General features: G+C 40.0%; 1 protein-coding gene across 1 annotated transcript in view; it reads right to left on the minus strand.

Moving 5' to 3' along the window:
- kntc1 (kinetochore associated 1) overlaps positions 1–25,009 on the minus strand; it is a 48,518-nt gene that overhangs the window by 900 nt on the left and 22,609 nt on the right. Inside the window, exons 30-60 of the mRNA XM_055161575.1 lie at positions 23,959–24,031; positions 23,815–23,882; positions 22,095–22,396; positions 21,196–21,368; positions 20,984–21,084; positions 20,113–20,242; positions 19,986–20,042; positions 19,333–19,496; positions 18,702–18,806; positions 18,463–18,591; positions 17,930–18,046; positions 17,016–17,119; positions 16,534–16,774; positions 15,645–15,734; positions 15,404–15,569; positions 15,247–15,305; positions 14,391–14,607; positions 13,629–13,702; positions 10,214–10,424; positions 7,360–7,472; positions 7,235–7,287; positions 7,077–7,155; positions 6,880–7,004; positions 6,661–6,796; positions 6,483–6,578; positions 6,350–6,406; positions 5,810–5,864; positions 5,670–5,733; positions 5,459–5,588; positions 5,290–5,379; positions 3,904–4,058 (exon numbers count right to left, since the gene is read on the minus strand). Coding sequence (XP_055017550.1) covers positions 3,904–4,058; positions 5,290–5,379; positions 5,459–5,588; positions 5,670–5,733; positions 5,810–5,864; positions 6,350–6,406; positions 6,483–6,578; positions 6,661–6,796; positions 6,880–7,004; positions 7,077–7,155; positions 7,235–7,287; positions 7,360–7,472; positions 10,214–10,424; positions 13,629–13,702; positions 14,391–14,607; positions 15,247–15,305; positions 15,404–15,569; positions 15,645–15,734; positions 16,534–16,774; positions 17,016–17,119; positions 17,930–18,046; positions 18,463–18,591; positions 18,702–18,806; positions 19,333–19,496; positions 19,986–20,042; positions 20,113–20,242; positions 20,984–21,084; positions 21,196–21,368; positions 22,095–22,396; positions 23,815–23,882; positions 23,959–24,031 — 3,734 coding nt within the window. The remainder of the gene's footprint in view (positions 1–3,903; positions 4,059–5,289; positions 5,380–5,458; positions 5,589–5,669; positions 5,734–5,809; positions 5,865–6,349; positions 6,407–6,482; positions 6,579–6,660; positions 6,797–6,879; positions 7,005–7,076; positions 7,156–7,234; positions 7,288–7,359; positions 7,473–10,213; positions 10,425–13,628; positions 13,703–14,390; positions 14,608–15,246; positions 15,306–15,403; positions 15,570–15,644; positions 15,735–16,533; positions 16,775–17,015; positions 17,120–17,929; positions 18,047–18,462; positions 18,592–18,701; positions 18,807–19,332; positions 19,497–19,985; positions 20,043–20,112; positions 20,243–20,983; positions 21,085–21,195; positions 21,369–22,094; positions 22,397–23,814; positions 23,883–23,958; positions 24,032–25,009) is intronic.

Genomic DNA, 25,009 nt, shown 5'->3' on the forward strand with positions numbered 1-25,009 from the left:
GTATCACTGGTGAAGAAAACCCAGCAGTACCTCTACTTCCTGAGGAAACTCATGCCTCACCACCATCACGAGAACACCCTACAGAGGAACCACTGAGAGCATGCTTTCAGCTGCATCACTGTGTGGGGCAGAAGCTGCACTGACCACGACACGAGAGCCCTACATCACCACCCACCTCACGCGCATGTACGCAGCCCTCCTCACCATCCTCGGGAGAATTAACAATCGATTAATCATTAACATTTTTGTATTAAAATGATCATCATTATTATTACAATCTGCACTACTAATCTGCATAAATAAATTCAACTTTACGACATATAAACCATAATCACTCTAGAGCCACATCAGCCTGTTTGACAATATAATGTTTAATGCAGCTTTGCGCAACTCTCACAGAAACTAAACTTAAAACCACATGGCTCATTTGCATAAACTAAGAAAAAAAAAAAAAAAAAAAAAAAAACAGCTCTTGTGCGATGCGGCACGACTCAGTGGAATACAGGTTAGTGTGACCATATTTGCGTTTGTCAAAACCAGGACAGCGTACGGGGGATGAGAGGTGGGGCCTCGTCATCGACATTGAGCAACTCTCACCTGGCAAAACTTTTTCATGTTTTCGGTGTCCTGGTGAACTTTTTCCCACTGGACACTAAAACATATGTGCTGCTTTGTACACTGTGCACATGGACTCACACTTGTCCCGACTGGAACAGAAAGCGTGGAATTTCTTGTACAAAACGACTTAATACAAAAAAAGAACTGTGTTAGAAAACTGTGGTGCCCAGTGGGAGCTGACGGCGCCATAAATGTTATGACAACGAAGCGCCGCATGCTGCGGGCCCCTCCTATGGATAGCTGCACAAAGTAGATCGATTTTTTTCCATTTCTGCAAAAAAAAAATAAATAAAAAAGACTACACAACGCTGTCAAATCGTATGTATATGACTGGTTAGGAAAATAACATCGGAAAATGAAGAAAGCTCAGAGTAGTGGGTGTGTACTGGTGAATTGAAATTAAGAAAGGTTGCTCATGCATAAATCATTCTAAATATATCTTTGAGAGGGTAAAAGAGGAGAAACAGGGGAAACAACAAAGGGAAAACAAATGTAACAAAAAGCTCTGTAATTCTTGCAGAATAAGTTTGCTTTAAAGTCACATCATATAAAACCATGGTCCAAACTGTTTTGGATAAATGCAACACCCAGCTGCTGTGAAAACTTGTGGGAGGATGTACAGTCCATCACACGTTTTGTTCACACGCTACTTCACACTAGAGCCCGACCGATATATCGGCTGGCCGATATTATCGGCCAATATGGGCACATTGCGACATATCGGCTATCGGCCGATATGCTTGCTGATATGGGCCGATATTTCACGTGGGCATGTTATACCTCGTTATAAATCTTAGACTCTCTACATTATGTTCATATAATCCAATTTATAGACAGATAAATGTCCTAATATGTGGCTCCGCATCAGTATTTATTTGCGGTGTAATTTGTCTGTGTCGGTACTGTCCCTGAACACACCCACTTCACTCACGTGCTATTGTTTACACCCGCAGCGGTGCGCAACACTGAGATTATATTCTTTTTACGGACAATCGTCTTGAGTCTGGATTAAAAGGACTTTTATTAGTGCAGACTTGTGATGTGAGGAGGAGCCTGCGTGAGCAGTGAGTGTTGGAAATATGTTAACTTTGAAGCTAGTTAGCTGTTAGCTGCTGTAGCTTCCGCACATAAACAGACTGTTTTCTATTGGTCTATTGTAAAGTGACTGTATTGTCCGTATATTTGCTACTGGACCAGCATTGATATGTAAATGAGCTGTGAATAGACGTGTGAATGATCCACATTTATGCATATAATTAATTACCGCGGTGCGCACGTTTTTACGGCTAAAGGCTAATAGCGATAGTTTACTAGCTAGGAGTTATGGGTCGGTCGCGATCGAAGCGGCTCTTAGATCCGGCTCTTTGAAGCGAACAACGGGAGCATGTTTCTTATTGGGAGCCGTGTTTTCTCTTTCTCACTTTTTCTCTTCAAGCCGCTTGTAGACCCGTAGTTTGACAGCAGCAGCGGCTGAAAACGAAACTTTCAGAAATATGCGTGTGCATAGGATTTTAAAAAAAAAGTGTATATTTGGCTGCAGTTCAGCATAAAATGAATAAACCAGGACTAATCTTGGTCTTGAGAGAGAGATAGAGACCGAGTCCCGACACTCAGTCCTGGTTCAGTTCTGGTTTAGTCCTGTTTCACACATGGTTTAAATCTGTTTTAGTCCTGGTTCAGTTTTAGTTTAGTCCTGCTTGCAACAAAACAATCTCAAGAGTCGCTTGGGAGCTGAAAGAGCCAGCTGCTTTAGTGAGCCGAGCCAAAAGAGCCAGTTCTCCAAAAAAAAAACAACTGGAATACCCATCACTAGTAGCTAGAATGTGATGCAAAAATGCCATTAGGCCAATCTACTGTATGTAAATATGATGTAAAGAGTCAGAATAACAATAAATGTTGCCTAAATAAACCCAATTTAGAATCCACTAGAGCCAAACCTAAGTTTTTTAAACAATTCAATATTTACAGTGAATTTTTACATCACTAAATATATCGGCGATTATATCGGCTATCGGCAGCGCCAACTCCCATTATATCAGTTTCATATCGGCCACAACAAAATCCATATCGGTCGGGCTCTACTTCACACAGTCTTTTCCTCTTCTTATACCACTCTTTAGACATACTATGCTTTATGGGGGAATTTTGTAGTGTATCTACACTTAGATTCATATTATACATTCTGTTCACTGTAAACCACTATATTGATTTAAAAGGCCCATATTACACTATTTTCTAAGACATTGAGAAATTCAGTTCTGTCAACAGGGTGAAAGTTTTTTGATCAAATATGTCTCACAGCTCATCCAAGCTGCTTCTTCAAATGTTATATGTTATAATGTTCTTTCAACATATCTCACAATATTATAACATGGCTTAAAGCTCACAAGAGTCAATTTCATGTAAAAAACAAACAAAAAACAAGCATATGACATCACTCAATCTCAATCTTGATTCAAATCATCTTAATTGCCCATCTCTAATACAATATATAAAACAGTGTTTTGTCCAAAATAATATGTGTGGAAAACATTTGTAAAAGCATACCCTGCTCTGAACTATTTATACTAAATGCAACACTTCTGTCAATCACACCTAACAGAACATTTTCATTCACACGCTCCTACACACAGTCTTTCTATTCTTATACCTCTGTACTAGACTTTATTTGGGGAGTTTTGGACTGCATCTAAAAACATACTTGTTAGTTTACATTTTATTCATTATAAACTGCTACCCACAGTCTGAATTTTGGGAAGAAACACAAGTACAGAGAAACTCAACCCTCAAATGCATGACAGTAGAGGAGTACTCAAACATGCAAGAATGTACCTGACAGTTAGCTAACCATGAAAGCGCAGTGGATTTGAGCTGCAGGTGGCCTAACAGATGGGCTTACCAGTTGCATGTGGAAAACATTTGTAAAAGCATACCCTGCTCTGAACTATTTATACTAAATGCAACACTTCTGTCAATCACACCTAACAGAACATTTTCATTCACACGCTTCTAAACACAGTCTTTCTATTCTGATACCTCTGTACTAGACTTTATTTGGGGAGTTTTGGACTGCATCTAAAAACATACTTGTTAGTTTACATTTTGTTCATTATAAACTGCTACCCACAGTCTGAATTTTGGAAAGAAACACAAGTACAGAGAAACTCAACCCTCAAATGCATGACAGTAGAGGAGTACTCAAACATGCAAGAATGTACCTGACAGTTAGCTAACCATGAAAGCGCAGTGGATTTGAGCTGCAGGTGGCCTAACAGATGGGCTTACCAGTTGTGTGTGACGAGGCACTGGACGAGCTGTTGGAGCTGCTGTGTGTGTCCGTGTGACAGCAGCAGATGTCGGAGGTGAGGGAAGTGTCTGGTCTTTATGAGCTTCTGCTGTTGTCCACTCCGACTCATGAAGCTCAGCACAGTGTCACGGATCTGCAACAGCCAGAGAACACTCTTACAGCTGTGTTCATTGTGATAGCAGCACCAACTGTGATACGGAGGTGTCATTCATCCTGCAACTTTGTGTAAAACAGTTCCACATTATTTATCATGTTCTGGGCCAACATCAGACAGGAAATACTCTCATTACATCCTACTGAAGGGCTGAACTATCTATAGCCACAATTCTATTTACAGGGATTGGCAGTATATGGCGTATACATTTCTTATCTACAATAGAGGCAGAAACATATTCAGACAATTAACATGAAAAGAAAAAATTAAGATAAAATACATCTCCATTTTAGCTCTCGGGTGACATGCTGCTAATAAACTTTGAGCACCAGGCATGACTTCACATGGATTTTGCAGATATTACTATACAGATTACCAGACTCATGGAAAGACCCACATATTAAAGTTAAGTTCCTGTAAAGTTCCCACTCCACAACACACTCTACCATAAGATACAAAAAGATTCAGGAGTAGAATATGATTTGCTGACGTTCTTTAATGATCATGTAAAGATACAGTCACGTCTTTAGTTTACCATCCTAAGAAACAGTATTGCGCCAATATATGTGGGAATAGTTCGAAGACTGATGAAAACATGAAAAACAATGTCACCAATATCAACAGTAACACCTAGTGACGGGCGATACAGTTGTTTATACCTTATTGGCCAACATCGATATTCAACATCAATGTAAAAGCATTAAAGCTAATTATTTTATATCCCAGATAAATATATTTCATTATTTTAACAAATATGAAAAGTTGATTTGTGATCTTTAATTGATCTGGATATGGATTTTAAAAGCTAAATATTGTATATGCCGCAGCCAAGAACTGTATTGGACAATACACTGGTGTTACAAGGGATGAGCCGATATGGATGTTTTAAGCTGATATTCGATATTTGGCCTGCTGCTGTCAGGCTCAGGTGGTTCAGGTGACATTATGTGTTGTGCTGTACCCATAGTTAGATTTGTTTTGCAGAAATGTTCAAAACTAATCTAACTACAGATACAAATAAATTCACCTGAAACCCTTGAGCCTCATAGCAGCAGGCCAAATATCAGATATCGGCTCAAAAAATCCATATGGACCCATCCCTAGTAGCACCATCCCTCTGAAACACAGCCTCCAGATACATGTGTTCAGTGTATGTGTGTTGTTGTTACTATATAATGACAACATGCTAAAGACACACAGAATGTCTGACCTGTGAGGGGATTCCCGCCAGCTCCCCTGTGCTCATGAGCTGCTCCACTTGTTCCAGAACAGTGAGTGGGTTACAGAGTGACAGAAAGCCCTAGGACACCATACAGGCCGTCAGGATCAAGAAGGGAGAAAACACTGAACATATCTATGCTTAGTGTAGAATGATGTACCTGGATCTGCTGGGCCTTTTTCTGGGCACAGGGGATGAGGAGCAGTGTCCCCAGAGCGAAAGCAGACAGCTGTAACTGAGCAAAACGGTTAGCGATGCCAATCAGGTCCAGACTGAGCACAAAGGGACACCTGCAGCAGAACCAGCACAGACACATGACATGAGCTAGTGTATGTGTGTACATAACAGGCAGAGAGGAGGTGAGCACATACTTGAGAAGCAGCACAAAGGTCCTGGACAGTGTGGTCTGCTGCTCCGGGCTCAGGGGGACAGAAGCTGTAACAAGACAACAACATGTCACCTCCTTTCAGTGGTGCTCAAACTATGTGTAAACAGTCAGGGGCCTGTGTACCTGAGACAAAAGGAGCCAGAATAGCACTCCTCCAAGTCCTGGAAAAGCTGGAAATCTGAAAGAAAAAATATTTGTCCATGTTATAATGTAGTTTCCTCATCGCAAACCAACCTGGAGTTGTGTTGTTGTTTTTTTCATTCACACATGTTTAACACACAAGCCCTGCATATTTAGGTTGAGTTCTTCTCTTAGACAGAAAACACTGTTCCACTTTGTGATGTCATGTGGCCATACAGGTATGAAGTGCTCCACTGTGTTTTTAAAATCCATACACCTTCACTAGAATCTTTTGGATGATTTCAGACCTGCATCTGCCAATCTTTACTGAACAAAAGGGGAAAAGGAACCCTGAAAATTACCACATTTAATCATAAGGTGAAACAGATCATTTTGAGCTTTGGAGATGTTTGTTTTGAATGAGGTAACAACATTTTAACATGGCTAAAAGCTCACAAGAGTCCATTTCATGTAATATCTGACCTCTAATTTTAGTTTATACTGTCAATCCAAATTTGCAAATAAACACGGTTGAGGAGTTACCTCCCACAGAGAGGGCACCGCCACCAATGCATCCAGAACCTTCTGCAAGTGGCCAATCTGAAAATAGTGCAGCCATGTTTAGTTTAGGTTCAAGTTAGAGTACACACTGTGGTGAATGTGCTAACAGACTCACCAGGTTGAAGCCCAGCAGCTTCTGCAGCAGGCTGTTCCAGAGTTGAGGGTCATAGACCTGATACTCCAGACACAGGTCTGCCACCAGCCGCACAGCCTGGTACACAACAGTGTAATGTTATCATTTTACACAAAAGTCTAATACAGCTCACACATTCACACAGCACTGTGCTCCTCACCTGGGGCTCATGGCTATGGTTCTTCCACAGTCCCTTCACCAAGCCATCTTTAGGGCTGCTCAGAAAAGACTGCAGAGTGTATGGGATGTTTAAGGCTTCCAGCTGGGACACAAACACGTAGCATTTGAGGTAAAACCTGGGTCAAAACAATGAAAATACAAACATGATTAAATTGCACGAAACTACAAATATGTGTATGTTGACAAAGTGCAGCCGTACTGGATCTGTCCTTTGGGTATGTGTGTGTGCATCTCCAGCGTTTGGGCATCAGTGAGGCGCACCAGGCAGAGCAGAGCGCGAGTGCGATGGCTGAAGGTCAGGCGAGGGCCAGAGCTGCTCAAAGGCTACAGACGACACAGCACCACACCATCACAAACAGATACCACACATGGATGGAGTGTAATAATGATACTAACCCAAGTCTCAGCTGATAACACCGGAGTGAGGAGATGGAGCACCTTCTCCATGGAGCAGGACTGCAGCATGTACACAACCCTGCGAAAAACACACACATACACACATTAATGTCATCAAAAAGAAGACTAATGCACGGTAAGTACCCGGTATACTGCACCTCATCAGGTCTGGATCTTCCTCGATGCTCACACAGTCACCGCCAATCATTTCCTGTGTGAGACATAGACAATGGGCTTAAACAGCACTGTCACTAAACACTATTATTAAACACACTCCACAGACCTTGGCTACTGCAGGTCCAGTTTTGCAGATCCATTTTTCCAAAAGCATATTACAAATTTTCAACAGATCCACACTGTTTATGGTAGCCACGTCTTTAATAACAGCATGAAGGTCTGTAGAGAGAGAATAAACACAATCTTATACACAGGGGTAGCTATTACATATTATATTTCACAAGGTGTCAGTATTCTTACTTGGGTAGAAGCTTTAAGCCTAATTGTGTGTTATGTTGACAATTTAAATTATCTTAACAACATCTTGCACCACTCCTTAAGGTATGATTTTGGGGATATTTCCTTTTAAAATACCATCTAAAAAACATAGCGAAAATCAAAGGTTTACTGTCTAAAGCAGACTTGGAGAAACTTATCCATGCGTTTGTCTCCAGTAGATTAGACTACTGTAATGGTCTGCTCACTGGTCTCTCCAAACGAGCTGTGAGACGCTGCAGAACATCCAGAACGCTGCAGCTCGGGTCCTTACTCGAACTAGGAAGTACGAGAACATAAGTCCTGTGCTCAGGTCTCTGCACTGGCTTCCTGTGCCTCAGAGAATAGACTTTAAAGCAGCTCTGCTTGTGTACAAGTCTCTCCATGGCTGAGCACCAAAGTCCATCTGTGACATGTTAGTGTCATATGAACCATCTCACACTCTGAGGACCTCAGGGACCGGCCTCCTGCTGGTGCCCAGAGTCAGGACTAAACAAGGGGAGTCAGAGTTTCAGGTTCATGCAGCTAAAACCTGGAACAGTCTTCCTGAATATGTGAAACAGACTATTCTGTGATGCTGTTTAAATCCAGGCTCAAAACATTTCTGTTTAACTGTGCATATAACTGAAAGGTTTTCATTCCGCACTCTTCTCTCCAATCTATGTCTCTCTTTTTTAATTTTAATCTTTATGATATTTATGTTTTGATTTGTTTTTATTATGATTTTAATGTATTTCTTATTCTGTAAAGCACTTTGAATTACTTTGTGTACGAATTGTGCTATACAAATAAACTTGCCTTGCCTTAAAATAACATGCTGCGTGTAATGCTTTGTATTTCAGTTACAATAATTTAGAATTATAAATCACAAGTTTTTTTCCAGAGTCTCTCATAATTACTCCAACTTGAGTAGTATCCTCAGCAAATAATAAAAAAAAAAATTATTTTTAAATTTACTTAGTGTCTTGGACCACTAATACTACTACAGATCTTCTACTTAACAATGTTTGGGTTCTCTCCCCACATCATAGGACTGTGGGTGTGAAAGAGCGAGAGCGTAGGAAGAGAGCATACTGAGAAATGTGTGTGATAGTTTTTATACTCTTTCATTCTCTTGACAAATTCAATGTATTTACAGTTTTTTTTATACAAATAATACCACTGCTTTTTAAATCTGAACTATCAAAAGCCCTTCTAAGGACTAGTGTTGCAAATTAACTTAGGCAAATTAGTCTATGATACCCACATTATTTCATCTTTAATCTATGTTTGTTGTATTTGTCCCATAGAATGTACATATAAATGGACATAGGCTAACTAGCCAGTCAGCTCCAAATAGTTCCATCGACTGTTTCCAATTCACTTTGTGTTGAAAAAAACCCCCAAACAAACCTAACTGCTGCTGTCAGGTTCCTCATTTTCGTCTTATACTGTTCGTATTATCCGCTCTACATGATCCATTTTTGTTTCGCTATTTTGCCTGTAAATCAATTCCTACTCCTAATATGGAACTTGGCTCCACGTTTACTCCTATAACTGCTCCTCCTCAGTGAGCTTTCACTGGAGCTGAAGGCTATGGGTGACGTCACACTCCTTTAGTCCACTTCTTTATATACACTCTATGAGAGGGCTGTGCAAAAATACTGAAATATCGACACACTGTGAAACTAAATTTTAGGGCTGGGTATCATTAAGAAGTTGCCGCTACGATACATACGTCGATACATAGGCCACAATACGATACGTTTTTTGATACAGTGCACTTTCGATTCAATACGATTCAATACGATATATATCTCTATATATATTGTTTTTATTATTTTTGTTAATCGATTTTAGAATTATTTTATTTATTGATTCTATTAGTTTCCTCATGGTTGGAACATAATTCTGCAGAGTTTTTTTTTTTTTTGTGTGTGAAATGTTTACATTGCTACGTAAAGCACTTTGGAAACTGTCTTGTTTAGAAAATGTGCTATACAAATAAAGTTGGATTGGATTGGCTATATCAAATCGATTGAATACAAAAATGAAGGCTAAATCATGGCTGTGATGCTAAAAGTCTACTAAGTCCACCGAGTTTGTGCAAAGTTAAAAATGATAAACACCAGTTTTACTCAGAGCAATGAAAATGTCAACACAACTGTAGCTTTTACACAAAATTATTTAGTAAAATTTTTAAAAATACTCTTGGCAAAATATCGATACAGCAGCCTACAATATCGATACTGTATCATCAAATTAAACGATACGATATATTGATATTTCAATATTTTTGCACACCCCTGCTAAATTTGGTGATACAGTATTGTTATCTTGGGTTGCTTTGGTATCTTTACAATTTTCTTTGGTGACTGCACTACAATTTGGTTGCTTATTTAGTGGAAGGAAACTTGCTTATAATACATTTAAAAAGAAATACTGTTAAAATGCATTTGGTTCTTAAAATTAAAGCAATATATCACAGAATATCATGTGCAATATATTGACTATCACCTGTATCGCTATATCATGATAATAATGTATAGTGAGCCGTGTATCGTGTATTGTATGGAATCGTGAGGGACCCTGTGGTTCCCAGCCCTAGTCTATGATCAAAGTAGGCATGTGTATGTATGTATGTATGTGTATGTGCTTCTGCAGACCTGGATATGCCTGGCAGGTTGAGTCCCTGTAGCGCTGCTCCACACTGCAGTGCTCATAGAGGGACACGATGAGCTTGGCAGGCAGCCCACTCAGCTTCAGGAGCTCCGGGCTGCTCAGACCATTGGCTATCAGCGTGTTCTCTGTGGCTGAGCGCTGGTACTGCAGCTTCAGCTTGGACAGGAAGGTCTCACCTCTGGATCGAGCAGCCTCCTGGAAGATTAGGTATAAACAAAGTCAAAAAACATATTTAAAGGTGCACTGTGTCAATTCTGTGCTTTGTCTCCATGGAGATTTTGGTACATTTAGAATCACATTATCATTATAAGCTTAAAGGGCCCATTCTACACTATTTCTGATCTATGTTATATGTTATCATCAAAAACATACCTGAAGTTGTGTTTTATTTCATTCACACATGTTTAACACACAAATCCGGTTCCTCTCTCACACAGAAAACCTTTCCACCTTTTGATGTCATGTGGTAATACAGGAAGTGCTCCAATGTGTTTTTAAACTCCATACACCTTCACTAGAATTACTCATTTCAGCCTGAAAGTTCTTTTTTTCACTAAACAGAAGGTAAAAGTTTGCTGTTATCTTCATGACATCACAAGGTGAGCTTTGGAGATATAAACAGACTAATAATAAAAGATTACTCACATATTTCATTCACAACATATGTGAATCAAACAAAACACTACTCCAGTTTGTTTGTGATGAGGTAACAACATTATAATCTCACAAAAGTAAATTTTGCATAATATATGTATATAATATATTTTACTCTCTGTACACCCAGTCAGCAAATGAGCAGTGACCTGAACAAACAAATAGTGGAGACAAAAAATTGGCGCCAGCATGTCTTACATGGGTCTTATTTATAAAACCTGTGTAAGTACAAAAATATTATGGACGTGATTTTTCATGTTAAGTTCATGACCTATAAAAATATATCTAGCGTGGAAAAAGCAATCCGATAAAAAAAAAAGACGAGACAAGACAAAAGGTGATGTGAGCTCAAGTAGACGAGAAGTGTGAGGCACTTTGAGGAAGTTATTGTTTTGTTCTTAAGTAACTTACAGTCCCTGACAAAAGTCTTGTCGCTTATCCATTTTGTAGAAACAAAAGCTTATAACCTGACTTTAAATGAATTGATTGGTTTTAGAAATGTCTCATATGAAAGCTAAAACCCTCCCAAATTATGCTCAATATACTAAAATAAATTTGCTTCACTGAAGAAAGATTGATCATTTAATGAACACAGAAAGGTCAGATTTTGGCAAGACAAAAGTCTTGTCGCCTTGTCATATGATGCACCCAATCCTAGATTACAGCCTCACCGGTGATCAGTTACTGATCAGTCAGTTAGTGGGTGTGTATAAAAAGACCCCCAGCACACCAGACCTTCACATCAACTGCAACTTGACCTCTGACAACATGCCTAAGATCCACCCTGAGACCAAAGTGTTAATTATCAAGAGGCTGAAGACCAGATCCACTGCTGAGGTGGCTGACACCTTCAATGTGTCTCAGCGTCAAGTACAAAGAATAAGAAAAAGATCTGAAATGACTGGAGATGTTTTTGACAAGCCCAGGTCCGGCAGACCCCACAAGACAACTGCTCGGGAGGACAGGTTTGTTGATTGGAAAATCCAAGGCCAGCCCCTTTTCCACTGCAGCAGACTCCACCAGGCCTGGTCACCTCAAGTCCCTGTGTCAACCACAACAGTTTGTAGAATTCTGTCTCGAAATGGCCTCCATGGTCGAATCAGTGCACAGAAACCAGCACTAAACAAAAGGCAATTAAAAAACCGTGTGGCATTTGCCAAGGCCCACAGCCTGCTAAAAGGATGGACACTGGAAAAGTGGCAGAAGGTGGATTTCTCAGATGAATCCTCAGTTGAATTACATCACAGCCGCCGCAAATATTGCAGGAGACCTACTGGAGCCCGCAGGGATCCAAGATTCACCCAGAAAACAGTTAAGTTTGGTGGTGGATAAATCATGGTCTGGGGTTACATCCAGTATGGGGGTGTGCGACACATTTGCAGGGTGGAAGGCAATATCAATAGCCTCAAATATCAAGAAGTATTAGCTCCTCTTACATTCCCAACCATAAAAGGGGTCAAATTTTGCAGCAGGATGGTGCTCCATCGCATACTTCTATCTCTACATCAAAGTTTCTCAAGGCGAAGAAGATCAAGGTGCTGCAGGACTGGCCAGCCCAGTCACCAGACATGAACATCATTGAGCATGTCTGGGGTAGAATGAAAGAGGAAGCATGGAAGGCAAAACCAAAGAATCTTGATGAACTCTGGGAGGCATGTAAGACGCTTTCTTTGCTATTCCTGATGACTTCATCAACAAATTGTATGAATCATTGTCGAACCGCATGGATGCGTCCTTCAAGCTCATGGAAGTCATACAAGATATTAAATATGGATCTCACAGCACCACTACTTCATTCACTGAAGTTATGCAACATATTTTTGTATTTGAAGTAAATTATTTGTTACATTTTTTGTAGGTGACAAAACTTTTGTCTTGCCAAAATCTGACCTTTCTGTGTTCATTAAATGATCAATCTTTCTTCAGTGAAGCAGATTTATTTTTGTATATTGAGCATAATTTGGGAGGGTTTTAGCTTTTATATGAGACATTTCTAAAGTGAGGTTATAAGCTTTTGTTTCTACAAAATGGATAAGTGACAAGACTTTTGTCAGGGACTGTATAGCTTATAGTAACAATTCAATAGAAAGGTCTATAAATAACTGTTAGAATGGTTTGGCTTTTTGTCCAGTATTTTAACCACTGTTACATTTTACACAAACCCAAATGGAAAAAAAACATGATCAAATATTCAAACCTCTGCCTTATCTACAAAGTCATTCATGGTCTATCCTCTTCACCAGTCACAGCAGAACCCGAGGAGCAGAGAGAGGGGACTGTATTATCCTCTTCAGAGAAAGGTCACTGGGCCACATGCTTTTTCCATCCGTGCTACCTCTGAACCTCACAGCCACAACCATTAGAAACACAAACGCCTATAACACCTTCAAAATATAGTTAAAACAAAGGCTCATTTAAAGCCAGACGTGTGACCACTGACTACGCCTGTGCTCGCTGCCCCCTAATGGCCTCGTCTCTGTACCTGTGTGTTTCTATGTGTAACTGTGCTTCACAATTCTGACCTGTAACTTTGCCTGATAGTTTCACCTGCTTGTTTCATACTTTTGGCCAAAGCAATAATATGACGGACCCTCCGCCACAAAAGTTACATAGTGAAAGTCTTTCTTCTCAAATACAGTCTGAGAATGCTTCAGAAAGGAAAGGGAGCATTTCTACATAACTATGAGATTTGGCTACTGTTACGTTTCTACAAAAATGTTTACACAGGAAAGACAGTGGAGTGACCTCAAGGTTTGGATCTTTCAGCCACGTTTCTCCCAGAGCCAAGCAGAACCGAAGGGACTGGGTCTTCTCATAACCTGAAAGAAAAATAGTCTACTTAAAAATTCTTCGTTGACTAAAGAGATGTCCTGCCAATCCATCAGTCTACTACAATGGGAGTGGCAAAAGCTCTCAAAACTATTGCCTATCTCTGTGTATTTAACCCAAACTGCACTCACAAGGCCACACCTGCAAGGGAGTTTATGCAAAAAAAACAGCAACAGCCATTTATGCTAAGGAAAACAATGTATATATGATGTTTTTACTTTTAAAGTAAACTGGATTCATAGCTAATCTTTTGGTGGTCTGGGTGTCATTATTTCTGGAGCACAAATTCTGTGACTAATTAGGATAAGATGCTGCACATTATCATTATTTTTACTATTGCCCGAGTTTGTATCTTAGACCTCTGTGTCTGTCACTGTCTGTCACTGTCTAACCGAGACGTTGTTTCATTGGCTGTTACCATGGCGCTGATGTTTGGTGGTTACAATATGACAGAGCAGCTCAGAGTTACACAGACCGCAGACACGCATGAGGAGAGAGAACAGCAGAAATCTGAAGTTGAGTCACACCTCCCCAAAGTTCAGGAGAAGCAAACAGGAGAATAAAACAGGCAAATGATCCTGTTGTGTGTGGAGGGCTGAAGACCAACAACCAATTAACTGACTAAACCCCCAACGGCCAGGTAAATAGTAAAGAGAATATAAAAAGGGCAGAAAGTACCTGGGGGCAGCTCCTGTGCGATCTTGTGTGCTGTGGCGGCGGCCCACTCTGGGCTCTGGATGCAGTGGATGTACCTCATCATGGTCTTGGCCACTTTGAGCGTCTCTTTATTGTAGCCATGACAGTGCCCTCTCCTCCTCTGCTCCAGGAGGAGAAGCTTCATCTTCTCCTCAAATATGTGGTTAGCTGCAGACATGTACAGCTTATCCAGACACACCTGAAAGCACCACACATTTGGACACAATCATAAGTCTGTACTATAGGAACAGGTGGAGAGATACCAGCGTGTGCATGTAGATACTGGCATCAGTCATCATGTAGAGTAGGCATTTTCCACTCCACTTGTGAACATAATGCTAACAGATAGAAGTTTTTATGTAAAAGCAATGTGAGCACTGAAATGATGGGCAGAAGCCATGTGTGTAGCTCTCAGACAGGTCATCACTCTCAGATTCACCTTGCTGACTGCTTAGACGGTCACAACAGCTAAGTGAGCTGATACATCTAGATACATCAGATTTCAGACTTCTTCCACACTGACAAATGTGCTCTCCTCAGCTCTTTTTTAAGTCTTGCTTCAAGCTTTGGTCTCCATCCATGTTACTGGTTCAGTTGCTGAATATGTGAGCTCAAACACAACTGCAAAAACATCACAAACTAGACTCTCAGGAGTAACCAAAAAATCATCCGAGTTTGCTGAGAGAAAATTCAATGATGATTCTGGTGAAGTTGTGTGAGCCCTTTCCAGGCTTAAATTCAAACTTCAGAAAAGAAATTCTCACTTCAGGTTAACTGACATATGTTTTTGAGTGGCAAATTCTATTACACCAGGCTTGAAGGGTTTGTAATCTTTTACCTTCATAAGTTTGCTGATCAGGAGCAGAGTGGGAAATGTCTCTTCAGTGAGTTCTGGAGCTAAAGATAAAAAACACACGAGTCACAAACACACAAGTCACAAAAAGAAAGACACAAGTCTTTGAAGTGTGTGGTTGTAGACGCATGATGACACTCACAGACGATCTTCCAGAAGTGCTTGGTCTGCATGAGCAGGTGGAAGGGGAGCCGTGTGTGGGACAGCTGGTTGGGCAGAAGGTTGTTTTCCAGGAGATACGTATTCTCCGTGTCTGAGGGAGCAGACACTCGCTTATAGGACTTGAGGTGTTTGAGTAGAGCCATGGCCTGAGGGTCACAACACACTGTAAGTCCACATCTCACTAATATGTCTCATTATTAGTATGTCTCTATGTCTTTTACCTGGCTAACTGAAAAGGTGGGCACATTTTCATCTGCCACCTCCAGAATCTTCAACACCACTTCAATTCTCTCATAGTTGTATGGGCTGAGCTGTAGAGACAAGGTACTTTAGCCATGAAATAAAGATACTAAATGTGCAGATTTAATCATGAATGATAATAATGAAAAGACAGACTTTTCTGGTGATCTCCTTGCAAGCATTTTATTAATTGTTAGAATGTTCATCTCTAGGCATATAACTTGCCCTTGTGGCATGGCCTGCTTTTCTGTATAGAGATAGATAAGTTTAATGCCATATAATGAAACCTTCCCATTAAAGCAACAACAGCTCCGTGGAGAGCAGAAAAGTCCTATAGTGACTTCTGTATTTTTGTAAAATGGCTGCAGTTCTCCTAGGTCTGCTCGGCATGTAGGATTTAAAGTTCCAAATTTCCATAACGTTCATACTGTTCTCTTAGGGCTTGTAGCTTAGGGTTTTTACAGTACACTGTGTTTAAGTGGAGAATGCTTTGCCTGGCAAATCCAGAATGAGCTCCGTATTTTTTCTATAGATGGATGCCTGACCAAACATGATCATCCAATCAGATTTGTTTTTTCAATAATGGATTTGAAATGAAGGAGCTCACTGGTCACATATAATTTACAATTTTCAAACTAAATCAAGCTTCTCTCCCCTCAGATGAACAGTTCAGTGCTTATTTCATTAATTTTGCAGAAATCTTCTTTGTTTTTCAGTGCCCTGTCATATTTTTTCCTTTTTTTCCATAAGCAGTCATACTTGTTTTGCTAAAGACAGCTGGCTAATCCATTTGTCACGCCCACCTGAACCTGGGGAGATTCAGCTCTGCCAAGACTCACATCTTCAGAGTCTCTTGTCCTGGCTGCTTACCTTGAAGACAGCTGCACACAGACTGTTGGTGAGCTCGCTGGTGCTGTGGAGCTTGGGGATGATCTGCAGGACTCTGTCCAGGGCCTGGCTATGACACAGAGCCTGGGCCTGCTCCTGTTTACTCCCCACATGCTGCTCTGAGCCCCCAGGGCCCACTCCCTCCACCTCTTCCTCCTCCTGGAGCAGCAGCAGAGTGGTGATGTACTGGTTTATCACACTGTCCTGGTCCAGGCCATATGTGCTGCACAACAACACAACTCTATGAGAACAATCTAGGGCAAGACACATCTGCTCAAATACATGGGAAAAAAATCTGATGCAGGAAGTAAGTTTGATGTTGGCATGGAAGCCAAGTATCTATATTCCATAAAAAATACCAACTATCACAATATTTTTGCCTTAGCCAAAGTCTTAATTCTATAGTATAGATATGTTCAAATACTATTAGGAGCAATTAGAGATTTAGCCACAGAGAAAGCTACCTGCAGTATTGGAGGATGAGGTCCGGGGTGATTTGACTGTTCCTCACCAGCACTGGGATGAGCTGGCTCTTGTCCTGCTGACGGAACACTGGCTGCATGGAGATCTGAGGGAACACACAGAGGGAGCAGACGGAGTGAGAGGGTGAAAGACAAAGAGAAGAGAGTGAGAACGCTTAAGACAGAAAGAGAAACAGATGGAGAGAGGGAGTGCAAGGGAATGACAGAGAGAAAGAGAGGTAGAGAGGGAATGACAGAGAAAAAGAGAGGGAGAGAGAATGCCCGAGAAATATCTTTATTTGAGCTTGTCTGCCTAAACGCATGCCGTGCGCAGTGATCTACAGACCGTCCAAATATAATAGGGATTTTATAAATGATTTTACTGCTTTTATGGACAAGATTATATCCAAACATGACTTCTTATTATTATTGTGGGGGATTTTAACATTCATATCTCCTGCAGGAAAAACCCATGGTTAAGGATTTCCATGGTAACAGTTTCTCAGGTCTGCTGACCAGCTCCTCCTGAGCGTGGCAAAGACCAGCCGGAATCTCAGAGGGAACAGAGCACCAAAACTGTGGAATGAGCTGCCTTTCCACATTAGACAGACCTCTTCTGTCTGCTTTTTAAATCTCTTTTTAATACGTTAAGTAGGTTCACTTGGCCTTTGACACAATTTGAGTTGTTGACATTTTATTATATTAGATTGTTTTTATTCATATGTTGTTTTATTGTTTTATTTAATTATGTTCTGTAGCATTTTGGTCAACTTGTGTCGTTTTTAAAGTGTGTTATAAATAAAGTTACAGTTGCAGTGAAAGAGAGGGAGAGAAAAGAAAGAATGTCAGAGGGAAGGAGAAATGGAGAGGCACTCAAGAAGAGAAATAGAGAGAGAGCGTAAACAATTGTGACTTGCCTCGAGTTTGCTGAGCTTGATGCCCCACTCAGCGTCAGTGATGACCGATAGAAACCTGCTCTTCTCCTCGGCCTGAGCGTACAGGCAGCACATGTTTGCCCCGACTTTGGCCACAGCCTTGGGTCAAAATATGGAAAAGCCTTATTACATAGCCCAGCACTAATTTAACAGTTCAGTTCAGTTTTACTATTTCACATAGAGCTAAGGGATGGAACAATATCCAAATCTCTTATGGTTTTATTCACTACATTTCATTTTAGATGCACTGACTGGAGAAGAGGATCATGGTATTTTCACAGTTTCTTTCCACACGTTACCTGCTTAACTACACTAATTGCTATTTTTATGAAGGGGAAAACTACAATGGAAAGTAACTTCACTCTACTCTACACTCTATTAAATCTCCCAAAATAATACCACAAATTACAAATGGCACACGACAATAGATCAACACACCAGGAGCCACTGTCGGTTTGTCTCTAAAGCGATCACACTTGTTTGATGTGGGAAAGTCATGTAACCACCTAACCTACCAAAATCTTGTCATAATTCTGCCAGGTGTTGTCAATAACTTTCCAGAGGATTTTAAAGACTTCAGATTCCGAGAGGAGCGTACAGAGACCAATGGCCAAGTTACAGTCCACCACTCTCCAGTTGAACACCTGCAACATGATAACGTTAGATAAGAATAGTGGTAGAATAGTCATAGTGCTACAAATACATATACAAAAAGTCATTCAGGTGAAAAAGTGAAGTCATTCTTGTGACATGCCTTGTTTAGCAAAGCCAGTACAACTGCATTCATGGAGATTATGGTCATCTTCCGAAGTTCACTCAAGTACATGTTGTGTTTCTTCAGATCATTCTTATCATACAGCTATAAAGAGAACACAAAAACAACATTATGAAACACAAGCATTTTGCAGTCATGAACAACAGATCAGTCACCTGTAAGACCTGACAAGGTTATCCCATTGTGCTGTTAGAATTCACTGTAAAATAACTTGAAAAGCAAATACCAGTAAATGTTATCGCTTAGACACAATAATTAGAACTCAGTAACTTACACATCTATAAACCTTTTCATTTGCTGAAATAAAGCTGGTTACATTATGTTCAAAGGCTATGGCATTGTCCCTTTTATATCATTGCAAAAAAGATAAATATTGCAAACATTGTTTTTTAGCTTCTAGCAAACTGCTTTTCACTTTGCCAAGGATGAAGACCTACTGTCCTCAACTTTTGAATATAACTTTGATGATAACTCAGCTCAGGCCCACTAAGTAATTTTCCATACATATTTATTCCAAGTTATGAAGTCAAGTCACAAGACTACGGTCTCCAAAGTACAGGAGTGTACGCACTACAGAAAGGACAAAAACATGAACGCTGAAGCGTGTCACCTGTACTCCAAAGCGCAGGTCCATGACGTTGGAGGTGCAGTGCTGCAGGCTGCTGCCGTACGAGTTGACCAGCACTCTGAGGGCCAGCTCCAGCTGACTGCACTCCTGCAGCATCTGCAGCATGTTACTCAGAGGGTTCAGGAGTGGGGACAGGAAGTTAGAACCTGCACACCCACATACACACACATAAGACAGTGCATATGACAAAGTACAGCTCCCTTCACAATTACTGTCCACTGATATATTTATGTAGGTATAAATTGTGTTGTAAATTTGAGGGGTTGATGACACTAACAGTTCTCACAGACTAACCCAGGACTAACCCAGGACTAAACCAGGACTAAACCAGGACTAAACCAGGACTAAACCAGGACTAAATCAGGACTAAATCAGGACTTTAGGTTTCTTCAAATGCAATGATTAATTAATTAATTGGGACTAGTCCTTTTCCAAACTGATCCAGTTATATTAGTTTCAAGTTTCAAATTTCTAGCTAAAATATTTTCACATCTACAGTTTATTCAAAATGCTTAAAATGCTTCTGTTATTTTTTAGAAAGTGATTCAAAATGTAAAACATCAAACAGCAAATCTTCTTTGTTCACACCTTGTCAAATGTGCTTAAAGATTAAAGGGAAGTGTGCAGAAACCTACTGTCTTCAAACGAGCAGTGGGACAAGCAAGAACAGTCCAGTGGATATATGATGTTGTCTGTGAAGAGGAGAATAAAGTGACTGACTTGTTCAAAGATCATTTATAAGCAAAATATCCATTCTCGTACCATGTGAAATGGGCAGTAAGCAATTGATGATCTCGTACTGGACTGGCAGCACTGACACTGGGTCTAGAACGATACAGTCCTCATTGAAGACATCCTGGAAGCTCGGGTCTTTCTCTGCCTCGGTTACATCCTGGAAGACAGTTCAGAGATGGAAATACACTAAGAGTCAAAAGTTTGGACGCACCATCTCATTCTATGCACTATGGTGGCTAAAAGTATCAAAAATAAGATACTAATCAATACAAAAATGTGTATAAAACTCATTTGAGCAGGTACTGATTCTAAAAAAGTCCCACTGACAGGACAGAAATGAGACTTTAGAATGATCTTAAGCTGTATCAGAACAAGTATAAGAGCACATAGACTACTAGTATACAGCCCTGGACCACTATGGAACCTACCTGGACCACTCAGGGATTACACACATATATGGACACATGGGAATAGAAAAGAAAAGACTGTTTTTTATTATCATTGTGGTATCAGAATCTATATCCAGTCTACTCCTTAGTATCGACATTTTGTATTGTAACAACTGTAATTCCTACTTTCTACATATTAGATGCATACTGCAGATATCAAATATATGATGCAATATATATGGAAGTATCTAATTATAAGAAAATAACGCTGAAATAATATTTTAGATTCAAATCCTCACAGTATCCACTCTTTGCTTTGTGTACATTCTATACGAGTTCATTCATAGTTTTGAAGGTTTCAGTAAGAATCTACACAATGGAAATAGTCATGAAAAAAAAAAAAAAAAAAAAACAGAAATGAAAAAGTGTGTCCAAACCTAAGACTCATACTATATGTGAAACTTAAAATACATAAATAAATAGGAGATAAAATGGGAGCAGATAGAGACCTTGCCGATGAAGCCGTAGTTGTCTGAGAGCTGACACTGGTGGTAAACGTCCATAGCCATTCTGGTGCATTTACAGAGCTCCAAGCAGTCCAGGAGCAAGTCTGAGAGGAAGAACAAGGGTCAGCTATGTCCAGTCTCAACAATGTATTAGTGTTATTATAGATTTGTATTTTTAGCATGACAAAGATACCATTCAAATGACAGTCTATTACCTGAATGACACACAGTGATAGCCTGGCAGGCCAGACTGTGGATGACCGCGGGGAGGTCCATGCCTTCAGGGAGCACCATGGGAACGTCTGCCTCCAGCATCTGGCACAGGGTCTTAGCCGCAGTGAACAGCACCCTCCCTGTGCTGGTGTTACAATGGTGCTCATAGAGTTCGCTGGACATACAGAGAAAGAATACATTTTAAAAACATGTTTATTTTATTCTTTATTCATTTTTCTGCAAACCCCCCATCCCAAAAACTTCAGTGCTGTCCTGTGCTGTTCCCGCTGCTGAACGTTACACCGGTAGTATGTCAAGATGGATTGTTGTAAGTTTGTGAACTCACAAATATCACAAGAATCCACCTCTCTGTGCAAGGTTAGGAATCACAGACCAGCAGAGTCAATAAATAAAGCTTGGCCTCATTAACTGATGTGTCCTTGTTTTTAAAAGTGAATCTGCATCATACATAATGTTTAAGGAAGGAAATGTTTATACTAAATGTGTAAATACAAAGGCCTGTCAACTATATTCCACAGTGCCTTGAAGTGCCCTCTGCGGGTCATTCAACATGATTCTGAGGAGAAGCAGTAGGAGGGTTTAAAGGTTTAGCCTGAACTGCTAACAATTGCAATGTTGGTTTATCTACACAGCAACAAAAATATTTAGCATGGTGTAAATTTTGCATTTTGGGTCTAAATCTGATTATTCAATCAAAAATCAGCATGAGCTCCTCAATTAGGATTGCCAGATGCTACAGCTAATACCAGTTTATAATAAATACATATAGGCGCACAATAATATGATGTGCCCTCAGTATATTTGACAGTTATTGGTGTGACATTCCCGGTTTAGTTTAGGTTTTCCAATAAACACATCATGCTGGTGAAAGGACACAAACCTGAGGATCTTCAGGGCCTTGTCCACTTTACCCACTCCCAGAGCTCTGTGGGCCAAATCGGACCACAGCTCCTGTTCAGTGCGCTGCAGCTGCCTCCCCAGGCGTCTCAGCCCGGCCTCGGTGGAGATGGTTCTGGTTTTGCCGTCCGGGTCATTGGCCATCACAGGGGTGCTCTGGGGCTTGGCCCTACACGAGCGACGCCCACGGGTGTTCTCGTATGCCGTGATGTGGTGCTCCTGGATCTGCTTACGGATCTGTGGGTCTTCATAGTTGGTTGGGGTGAAGAAGACATCAAAGTCCTCCTGCAAAAATATACACACAGGGGTTATGAGAAATTAGACATTAGAAGGGGTGTACTAGAAGAGAAGACAGGATTATTAATAATTTCCGGTAATAAAATCATCTAATATTTTGATACAGTGCTAACATTGTTACTTGTTTAGGACAAGGAAATTGGTTTATGCAACACATTTGATATATTCACTGTTTTGACGAGTAAAATGGTTGCATTTCACATCATGTGTGCAGATAAGAGTGTCTGATGAACCCAAACATAAAGTCCCAGAGGTGTTCTATTGGGTTTAAGTCAGGTGATTGCGAGGGCCAATCAATTATATCAATCCCTTCATCCTCCAGGTCCCTGCAGACTCTTGCCACATGAGGCTGGGCATTGTCATGCCAGGTCATCAGGAGGGACCAGCATAGGGTCTGACAATGGGTTCAAGGATTTCATCCTGATACCTAATGGCATCAGACTGTCTTTTTCTAGCCGGTAGAGGTCTGTGTGTCCCTCCATGGATCTGCCTCCCCAGAACATCACTGACCACCACCAAACCCCACTACAGGATGTAGCGCCCTCAAGCCACCCTCATGAAGTCTATTTCTTTTCTTTTTTTTTTTTTTTTTAATTTATAAATTTGTCAATTTTGAGGGAGCAGATACCCAGCACATCAACAACAAGACAGACATAACAAAATATAAAACTAACACGCATACAAAGAAAGAAAAAAGAAGGGGGGGGATTCTCAGTGCAGTGTTTGCATGTGTGTATTTACATTTTAGGGCTGTCAAATCAAATTTACATTTACATACTATATTTTATAATCCCTTCCCATATCTTCCGTTTGCTTTTGGGAATCCCAAAACGCACTTGCATGTATATTACAATATACAAGCATTTACATACACATGTATTTTGACATTGTCCAACAGTATGTTGTTCTTATTTTATTTTTATTTTTTCGCCACAGTCCACAGGCCAATGAAGTCTGTTTCTGATTGGGCAGAGACTCTCACACCAGTGGCATCCTTTTCTTCCTAAGACTTTGCCCTGTCCATATGTGTATAGATATCCAACATATTTTTTTCACATTGAGATCTGATGTGTTTTCAAAATGTTCCTTTAATGTTTTTGAGCAGTGTATTTTGACCTCAAGAGCTCCTTACAACATATCTGTACTGTGGCGACACATTTTGCTCCAATACAAAGAAGAAAACCGGTACCTAACCTGAATTATAGAGAAAAGGGAAGTCATAATAATGTAATGAGTCACACTTGTCCTGATTTGCTCTGCTTTCACCTTGGTTTACTTCTTGGTTTACTATTTCAGTACTTAGTAGTATTTATATACCACCTGAGCTAGTATGATATAGTAATCTTGATAAATTTGTTTGCTGTTATTATTGTGTCTGAATGCAGTTGCATGAATGTATAATGTACCTGCAGGTGTGAAATAGCCTGGAACATCACTAGGTTCTTTTCACACTCCATGCTTTTGAGGCCATCATCTGCAAACACACACAGAACACATTACACAGAGGAAAGGTTGCACATACATTATGAGAAGTTGAGGAGCGCACATACTTTTCTGTATGATCTGCAGGTATTTGAGAGCCTCCACCATCACCTGGGCAACAGACATCTGCTCCTTTTTATGCTGTTGATGGAAACAAAAAAACATACACTTTATTTTTTTCAATTGGCCAACCCAACAAAGCTAAATGTACACACTTGTCATTTTGATTGGTGATTAATAAAATGTATTTAATGAGTAATACCTATTTAGCCATGTGGCATTATAATAAAGAATTGCATTTATCTAAGAGAAAAATGTTCTTCAAACTACTTCATTTTGACACTTTGACAAACCAGTCCAATATTTTTTGCAAGGTTTTCATTATAGTTTTGAACTGTCTGCAGAATCAACAAGTGAAGCAAAAAACTCTTGTATCAGTTAAAAATAAAATATATACTGTTCTGAATGATATGAGATGACTGAGAGAAAAGATTTCTATATTTCTAATTTTGAGACACACATGCTATAAATAAGAGGTTGTAATTGGACGGTTGTCTGATGTGCAGTAGGATCTGTTTCCAGACTACAAATATGATAACAAATTTTGAAGCACAGTATATTACTACAAAGAAATATTGTGATAATGATAATATTGAAACTACTTTATGCCATAAAGCAGGATAATCCCTGTAAACCTATTTTTACATAGGCAGTGTTATTAATAGGACTGAGCAGCAACAAATAAATAACAGTGAATTAATAAGTAGTCATAGATGTTATTTATTGTACCCTCTACATCAGTCCTGGGCATTGTACAGTTCCCGGGCCACATACAGCCCTTTGTTTGCCTATGAATGGCCCGTTTAAGCAAATTTTGAATTGCACACACTATAGAAACATATTTTATCATTTTTACCTTCACATGGACTAAAGCTACAATGCTTTTATTTTAGAGGTGTGTTTTTAACTGACATTTTTTGTAAGTCAGCCTCACTTTTTCATATCTTAGTCATAACAAACTCTACCGGCTTTTCAAAACAATGCTATTTACTGCTTTTTACAAAGAAATACAATTAATATGATGCAGAATTAAGTTAAGCATTTTAGCCCGGCCTTCCA

The sequence above is a fragment of the Boleophthalmus pectinirostris genome, unplaced genomic scaffold (assembly GCF_026225935.1).
Source record: "Boleophthalmus pectinirostris isolate CB_2022bp ecotype Guang Dong unplaced genomic scaffold, ASM2622593v1 HiC_scaffold_4, whole genome shotgun sequence".
NCBI classification, from domain to species: Eukaryota; Metazoa; Chordata; class Actinopteri; order Gobiiformes; family Gobiidae; genus Boleophthalmus; species Boleophthalmus pectinirostris.